Genomic DNA, 9,627 nt, shown 5'->3' with positions numbered 1-9,627 from the left:
TGGCACCTATGCAGCGCAGGCAGATGCAGCATCTCAAGTTCGAAGATCAAGGAGGTCGGCGCAACTGCCTGTTGAATTTGGAATAACATAACACCCAAACCAGCACCTCCGTGATGGGCTGTTATCTTCTCGCCTGCCCTCATTTTTAAAAAAACTATTCTTAAGAAGAATACCCTAACTTACATTTTAACCTTTATCCTACCGACCATACTTATTTTTATTCAGATGCCACAATTTTCACTTATTATATTGTTATTGTTATAACTAAGATACAGAAAATTTCAAACCTCTATCACTATTTGTAATGGAATTACAGCATGTTCCATTTAAGGAACATTGGATGGTTAATGATAATCAAAAGACATTCCCTCATATTTTATTGAGATTAGAGCATACATCATTTGAGTTAGTTTGGGGTGTCCTATGCAAATATATATATATATATATATATATATATATATATATATATATATATATATATATATATATATATATATATATATATATATATATATACACACACACATATATATATACATACAAAATGAGGAGAGCATCTAAGTATTATAACAACAATCTTTATGTTAGGAATTATAATAATTTCCCAATCTTTTATGCCTATTGACAGATTTCAAACTATTCATTCTTATGAAAATTTTCAAAGCACGTCTTTCCTCTTTCAGCATGCAAGCGCACATTACACTTCTTACACATATTTTTAGTATTTTTCTTACAAATTTTGCATCTTCCTTGGGATGTTGAAGTCAGGGTATGATTTACTCCATCATAGCGAACATCAACAGGAATTGCGTTAGCACCAGAGGTCGTGGTACTAGGCCTTCATAATTTAGTAGACAGAGTGTTACTTGCCTTCTGAATGCTATGTGAGTCAAGTTATCCTTTGTAATTTTGCAATGCACTCTCCAAGAAGCAATTATAGCAACATTTAGTGCATTCAAGAATACTGGCCAATACCATTTTTTCCCTCTAATCATTGGGTGATACGATGCAGAAAGTCGGTCCATAAGATCCACACCACCCATTCCTTTGTTGTATGAATGGATCAGATGCGGTTGTGAAACTTCTTTGATCCACCTTTTACTCGCCTCTTCACGGTGTGGACAGGATTGTGAGTTTCCCAGTTGCTTGCAATGCCCACTACAGCATTGTCATTCCATTTTGCAACATATACTTTGCCATCACAGCGATGATCGAATGAGCCCCTCTCCATCTTCTGTAAGGCTTTTGTGGTCACAAGAGCTTTTGCTGCTCCAGCACTGCGATTATCTCTTAGTGTTCCTGTAGCCTTGGCATCAGTTTCTGCCAACTGTACCAATAAATCATAACTGGTAAAAAAGTTATCAAAGTATAGTTGTTGTTTCTCTACATTTGAGTGAGAGGAAATCACATCAACCATTTTAGTAATTACACTCATACCAAGTGGCTGAATCCTTCCCTCTTCCTTTCCTTGGTATAACTTCAGAAGGTATGGAAAACCATCATTCCCACGGAGGCATTTTCAAATACACAGTTCTTTTTCCATTTAGGTAGTTCTCTTCATTGTTTCTTTGCTACTGGTCCTTTATTTCCATCATTATCAGTTTCAATTTCTTCTTCCACTTCAATTTCCTCTTCTACTTCAATATGGTCCGCCGGTTCATGTTGTTCTTCGGGGTCATCACAAATATCCTCAATATCACTGTCTTGATCACTAGAATCTCCCGCAGCTGGAGGCAGAACCACGAGCTTCACTACTTTATCAGAGGATCCAGCTGTATCTAGCGCTTCTAGAATAGTGGTTACCTTGGTTACTTTCCGATGTCCATAAAAATTGCCAACCTCCATTATCTGTAAAGAAGAAAATATTGATTTTTAGTATTTTATGATTGAATAAATGAAAAGATATAATATGGGCAAAAAAATGCTGATATAAATAAGCTTAGTTATTGGACGATATGTGACAAATGGCACAATCAATTATATGAGAAATAATTATATATATATATATATATATATATATATATATATATATATATATATATATATATATATATATATATATATATATATATATATATATATATATATATATATATACATATCATATCACTCTCAAAACAAAGTGGCTTATCTAAGTATTTCATGTTTTTCAGGAGAGCAGTTTAAAGTTTTTGCTCAAATGTTTTCATTTACTAACAGATTAATAATAAAGGTATTTAGATGCTGTTAACATAGACAGATACATCAGAAATTGAATTCTTTCATACATATACTCAAATTTTAGTTGAATACAATTTTAGGGTGTTTGGGTGGCCTTAAAATTGATACGCCTGTTTGTCTTGTGACAAAAAATGTGTTTACGCTGGAAGGTTGTAGTTATGCCACAGATACACCTGTTTGTCTTGTGCCTTAAATTTTCTTCATACTTGAAAATGGTGTGTTTACACCACTGATACGCCTGTTTGTCTTTGTAATCAACGATCCCTTAGAACTGGTCAATTATAACCTTCCTGCATGTTGCAACGGAGTTACGCCTGATGTTGTCTATTATGCTTGTTAAACTTAGAATCAAGTCATAAGTACATCGTGCCAAGCTGCATGTTAAGGTAGTAAGATGATAAACAAATCTAAAATGGAAGAAAAAAAATGCTAATTAACTCAATAGTATTTATTGAAACAAAACTTGTCACCATTAATGTGTGACCAGGAAAATTAATAGAACCGAACCAAATTTAAATCTTTGATGAATCCGTAACAACCACTAGTCATTCTGTTACTAGGATAATTCAGTAAAATTTTAAAACAATAATATTAATTCTACTTTAGGCAGAAAAAGTTTATTATGTAATTTGAAAGAAAAACAATCATGCTTCTAACCGCGTATTGAAAATTTGGCAGAAAATAATTAAGGCTTCTTATTCCTTTGAGACTAGTGGATAAAGAAAACGTCTTCATGTAGCCTGTTAGTATTTTCATACTCGGCAGAATAAAAGTCGGCTGATTAGGCCTACCTTGCTTCAAACTAACACATAAGTCCTCTTTGGAGGAAACATTGAAAAAAAAAATGAATCTTTCGAATCCAGTGCCATAACAAAAATAATATTGTGTAATACAAAATTAAATTTTTTGAATTGTTACTTAATATAAAAAAAATAAACTCGCCTATTCCCTTATGACTGGTTGTGATAAATCAGATTCACAGCCTTCTGTTATATAGATACTGAACAGTATCTGTTGACCTTCCTTAAAAATGTGACTTCACTTTAGAGAAGATGACGAGAAAAAAAAAATCACCCCTTCCAAACGTCACTTTATCTCAATGTGGCAAAGATTTGAAAAAATTCACATATTCCAATGCTCTAATCACTGGAAAAGCACCTTCACATAACGACAGTAAATCTTCATATTTGTTTTTGGCAATGTTGGGCGCTTGTGAATATAATTTATGAAGCTCATTGGTTATACCAGAGTCTAATGCTACACTCTGTGCATGTCGTTGCCTCAGAGTTAGGGACATTTACTCCTCTTGCAAGTGGCTGCTTTTGAAGAAGATTCTGTTGGTCTCTGTTTTCTTAACCATTATCTCTTTCATTTTCGTCCAGTCCACTGGCCCTCTTTGACCATCAGATCTAACGGAGAGGATTCGAAGTTCTTTTGACAGTAGCTTAAAATCTAGGAAGTCATGAGTCTGAGGTGTGCGTACGATATAAGGTTTCTTCCTTCTCGCCAGTTTGAAAACTGGGACAAGTTGTGAGGGGATATACAAATCTCCAGCGTTGTCTAATGCTGTTTTGATTGCACTATGTGCTGAGTCTCCCTCATTCTGGCCATGATAAGGCTCATAATAAAGCAATGAGATCTTTTCGATTGAAACCTCCAATATGCTGATATAGTGCAATAACATTTTTGCAATGATTGAGTTCTTGTTTTGTCCAGGACATCCATCTGCAAACAAAATCACCTCTTTTATCCCAGCAGTGTTTATATGGTCTAAATAAATTTTCAGGCATGTTCCAATTTCTGGAAGAACCTCTTTACCCAGGGCTTCATGCCACGTGAAGCAATGGCACTCTCTAGTTTTCAATTCATACACCATCAGATTATAGTTTGCTAACTTCCTTTTATAGAACAGCTGATTGTCATTAGTTTGTGGTAGATAAATAAACCGTTGAAGATCAAATGCTGCCACTACTATACTGTTATCAGTTTCTGTTTTTGTCTTGCCTTTCTCTAGTCGCACAGCTTCTTTCTCTCTTTTGTGTTGCAGAAATAATTCCTCAAGTGCTTTCTTTTTTTCTGCATCTCCTTTCCTGTAATTTCCATATATCTTGCACATGTCTTTTTTGGGGTTGTGAAATGAAATATTTTGTGTTTTCAGGATGTTACAGTACGTTGAATAAGATGCAAAAAGCCCTTTTGAGGCATACTCTTCTTTGAACATTTCATACATTATCTGTTTATTGAGATTAGATGCAGAAACTCTCTCTGGAGTCTTTATGAATATAATGAGACTCTGTTCTGGGAAATCTATTGATGTGCTCTAGAATTGCCTCTCTTCTTTGCTTATCTTCTTCTAGAAATTTTTTTGGCCTCCCTCAATGTTTTTCTGAAATGTTGAGGGTATTCAGAAACATGGTTTTACGAACTGGAATAGGCTGACTATCATTCCTTGGTAAGTGGTACAAAAAAGAAATTGATCTCCTTGATGCGTGATTTTTTACTGTTCTCTGTTTCACTTCTGTTGGTTGCACAAATCGAACAATGTATTCTCTCTGCAGCTGAAGACTGCCAGTCCCATAGAAAGCCTTAACTATAGTCTCTCTTTGCTCTTTTTGAAAAAGAAAACATTTTTACCCATTCTGGTACATCCAATGCCATTGCATCTAGGTTTTAAATAAATCCTAGCAGAAACAGTTTTTCCTGTCTTGGGCCTGATATATGCTTCACCTTTGACTCTGCATTCATGTGCCTTTTTTTTATTTTAACTTCTTTTTGCTAAACGAGCAAGTGCCCCTTCCTCTCTCTTTGGCCCTTCCACCTTAAAGTCTTCAGGCTGCCTAGGGATAGCAAATTGCTTCTTGATCCTCACTGGTTTAACTCGATGGATGATCTTACGATCATTTTCACATGGCCCATTTTTTACAAAATGATTGTAGCACAACAGCTGATTGCATATGTGGCAAGAAGTAAAGACTTCACCTTGACAGTCTGACACTTCGCAGTCTTTGACGTGAGAGTCTGGTACAAAGGAGGATCCTTATCACTGTCGTAGACGGGGGATTCACGATCCTCACCGATTTCATCATCACTGGGAGAAATTTTGAGATCACGGTTTTCAGCCTGTTGTTCCTGCATTTCTCTGTTCAGAACTCCTGTATCCGCATCCTCTTTTGAAAAGCTAATGGGAGACTGGGTGTCATCAGTATAGCAAGCACATTCTACATTGTCTGTCCCTTGCAGTTTTCTTTTTTCTTCCCTTTTGTAATATGACTAAGGGGTAAGTTCTCATCACTATCAGTCTCCTCACTAGTAACTGATGCTGTTTCGATTTCTGTAATGGTACCAAAATAGTCATCATTATTCCAATGCATTTTCACTTTCTGTCCTTTCCTAAATGTTTCTCTACCTCCCTGTACATTCAAGTTCACTTGTATGGACTACATTTTTTGTGCCATCTTCCCATTCCACCAAAGCATCCATGTTAAAAAGTTGCTCTACCATTCAATCTGAACAGAATTAAATTTTTAATCTTCAGTAACTACTAACGCACACATACAATCATAAATAGACACAGACATACAGATTATGCACACACGTTTATACCCGTGCAAAAGCACTTCACATACCCTTTTGCACGCACATCTCAGGTGCCTGCCTCGTGTTTGGCAGTTTTTCAACAATACGTCTTAATTTTCGGTGTCATGTACACGCATTACATGTTTATCAATCGTTCCCTTATCACTGACTTCTTCCATGGCATGTATAAGGTAACTGATGATTACCAAATCTATAAATGAGATACGAAAAAAGAGCAAAACTTACCAAAAAGATCAGCGTGAAAGATTTTGATGCTTTCGCCATACTAGTGTTTGCCGAGGTGACAACAGAAATTTTTGTCATTAATAATTTATAGAAAGAAAATGGAACACAGGCTTAACTAAATTAAAAGTATATCATTAAACCCCAGAATGAAGACAAACAGGCGTATCATAGCATACGCCTATCAGACTTGATGACATTGACTACCCTGTATCATGACAAACGGGCGTAACTCGAAGAACGCCTGTATGTCTTGTGAGTAGTAATAATTCTTTGAGTTAAGCTGACACTCACAGGTTTATTACCTCCAGAACTAAGCCTCGTGGAGATACGCCGATTAGAGGGATCGATAGATCTCACCACAAGGATTTTCATGGTAGTAGTATCTCAAAATTGCCAAAAATTGAGATACGCCCCTTTGTTTTGAGAGCGGCGATATATATAAAGAGGGAGACACAAAAGAGAATTAGAACAAAAACAGTGCAATACTTACGTGTATAGTAGGCCTATGTTCTGAAGTTGTCAATCAGATGCTTCTTAGTGAAACATCCGTGTGTATTTGAAGACGTTGTTCCCCTCTGCAGCAGATGGCAGATTGCCGCCAATACAGTTCTATAAGCAAGGACCATAAAGCCAAGAAAGTGCACTAAACATACCACTGATCAAGGATTCTGAAAACATGGAATGAAAGCCGTTCCTTTAGCAAAACTTCAAAAAGCCACAAAAACCAGTACTACGTCCCTCCAATGTTCCTCAAATGGAACATAATTTTTTTTCTTGTAATTTTATATATAGAATTAGGGAAAATGCTTTTTAGGAATATGGCAGATTAAAGGAAATCATGTAAGCTAATAAATGATAATAGAAAATAATAATCATCATTCTCACATTTAGGAATGAAGTGCACATTTTCAGAACTGGAAAAAAACGTTATTTTTACATTATTTAAAAAATTCATAAGAATTACATTTCAAAAAAATAGGCTGATTATTTCTTTCCACAAGAGAGAATATATCTTGATGAACAAATAGGATATAACATGATCAGAAAATATATTCATCTAGTTGTAATATGCAGTCCAGAATTTTATGTTCCATTTAAGGAACATTGGCACTGATGAGGAACACCGTTCAAGTGTTCAAGAGTCTTTGGTTTATTTTACATAGTAATATATTTACTATATAATTGTGGATTTTTATTACAAATTAATAATATTTGAAGATTAGTAAAGAATTTTTTTATTATAAAAATGCATTTAGTCATGAAAATAAGATGGAAATAGTGTAACCAGTGGATATTGCTCTGCGAAAAAATCGTGAATTTGTGAATTTTCTGCGATATATTTGGAGATAAGTTCCACAGAAAAACCTGCTTGTAACTGAAGCCACAATTGCTGATCCATGATCTAGCGGGGACCCACTGTACATACATATCTACATATACTGTACATGCATAAACGTAACTGTAAACATATATACTGTATATATGTATTATTCTTGCAGTAATAGAGCTGTAGTGCTAATAAAGAATTACTATATTCAAAGGCTTCCGCCTCACAATTAGGCCAAAGTACCTTGCCTATTAGAGGAGTCTTCGCTTCCTTGGTCCAAGCAGCTTCAGAAACTGGAAACAGATGCAGTAGCATCCGAGAATCAGCATTAAAGGATACACTTGTGGGATTGCTTGTTATTTAGATTAAGCCAGCAACATGCCGGTTTGGTTGCTAAGACCTCACTCTACAAACACAGTTGCAAGTACAATACACTGTTTGTGTTAGGTGCAGAGCTATTTACACTAAGCAGCTTCCTGGCTTTCTCTTTCGACTGTTTTATCCATTTCCTGCAGGCTCTACTTCCATGATGATGCACCTTAACATAATCAGTGTTAACTTCTAACTCATTTAACATGAGCCTAGGTAGAAGTAAACTAAAGAGCACCAGTCAACGGATTCATCTTTGGCAAAAGGAAGTGAAATGGAGCAACGCAAGCTAAGTACTGATTAAATACCAAAGGAGAATTAACCAAATCTAAATAGAGGAACTGAGATCGAAGAAAACGGCAATCTATGGATGATGACGGTGAGCCAATAAAATGCCAGAGAAGGTGACATACCACGGAGCGTTAGCAAAGACGTCATGGAATGCCGGTAGTAAGTACTGGACGGCTGGTTGGAGAAGGTAGAGGGTTCCTGCATGATGCCACCACATAAACACGACGACTGCTGGATGCACAACGCTTAAGAGGCGATTGCCGAGAAGCGAGAACTGTTCTATCACCTGGCTAACTCACTCTAGATAAGTAAGCAGCGAAAGAGGAAGAGCCGCTATTATGAAAAGGAATACAATAATTGTCAGAAGGTGATGAACATGAGACCATGGAGGGGAAAGCTGAGTTGGACAGGGGAAGGTTATTGTCCGTTTGGAGGACAATACCAGCTGAAGAAATGACTGGCGGTTCAGAACTACCGAGGCAAACGTAATATGCCTGTATCCCTAAGTAACTCTACCAGTTCACACATATCACTATATCTCTCCCCAATTTGGACTAAGAGTGAGCCGGCGAACGCGATCACCAAACTTGCAAACAACTCATCCGGAGAAAGCCCCGAACCCAAGCCAGAGAGAATTATTATTATTATTATTATTATATTATTATTAAAATAGTTTAACCAGACCACTGAGCTGACTTTCAGCTCTCATAGGGCTGGCCCGAAGGATTAGGATGAAATGACAAGTCTAGGCTAGATTCAGCCTAGCACTGGGACCTAATAGGTCACTTGTCAATGATGATGAACGAAAATGAAAATGAAATTAAAAGCTGTAAAAAGGCATATGCTTTCATACTGGAACACACTCACACAATAAATACATTTATTCTCATGCTTCCATATATACTCACTAAAAAGGTATATTAAAATTCAAAATAATTAATTAAAAAAAATTATCCCCAGAAATTTAACTTCACTTTCGTAAGGAAGGATGGACCCTTTTTAACTAAGTGGGAACCTCTTCCACACGCCGGCACCTGGTGAATCTTACTGCAACTGTTTTGGAAGAGGAGAATTTGAAACCATTCTCATCAGGACACTTAGTAATGGCATTAATAGGCCTTTGCAAATGTTTACATACAGACAGGGAATCATATCCTGTGCAGTATATTGCAAGGTCATCGACAAAAAGCGAGCATTTAACAGGGGGTGAGATTTTTTCAACCAGACTATTTATTGCCAATGAAAAGAGTGTTACACTTAAAACGCTTCCTTGGGGAACTCCTTCCCGCTGCACAAAAGGTTGGGAGAAGGAGTTTCCCACTCTTACCTTAAACAGTCTGTCTGTTAAAAAGGAATATATAAACCTGATCATTCTTCCACACATGCCCATCTTGTGCAATTGTTTCATGATGCCAATTCTCCAGGTAGTGTTATATGCTTTCTCCAAGTCAAAAAATATGCCAATGGTCTGACACTGTTTGGCGAATCCTTGCTGGATTTGGTTGGTCAGCCTCAGCAAGGGATCAAGGGTGGAGCGGTTTTTTCTGAAACCAAATTGAAATGGCGATAGTAATCCATTGGTTTCCAGGTGCCAAACC

The 9,627-nt window shown here is 36.5% G+C and overlaps 1 protein-coding gene across 1 annotated transcript; it reads right to left on the bottom strand.

Moving 5' to 3' along the window:
• Window positions 1-1,063: 1,063 nt before the first annotated feature.
• On the bottom strand, window positions 1,064-1,417 carry LOC136845662 (piggyBac transposable element-derived protein 3-like). The gene has a single exon (XM_067115811.1). It carries the CDS (start codon window positions 1,415-1,417, stop codon window positions 1,064-1,066), a length of 354 nt encoding a protein of 117 aa, XP_066971912.1.
• Between the last annotated feature and the right edge of the window lie 8,210 nt (window positions 1,418-9,627).

This window comes from Macrobrachium rosenbergii, chromosome 14 (genome assembly GCF_040412425.1).
Source record: "Macrobrachium rosenbergii isolate ZJJX-2024 chromosome 14, ASM4041242v1, whole genome shotgun sequence".
In the NCBI taxonomy this organism is placed as follows: Eukaryota; Metazoa; Arthropoda; class Malacostraca; order Decapoda; family Palaemonidae; genus Macrobrachium; species Macrobrachium rosenbergii.
The sequence above is the reverse complement of the archived record's forward strand: the minus strand, read 5'-3'. Positions and strand labels throughout refer to the sequence as shown.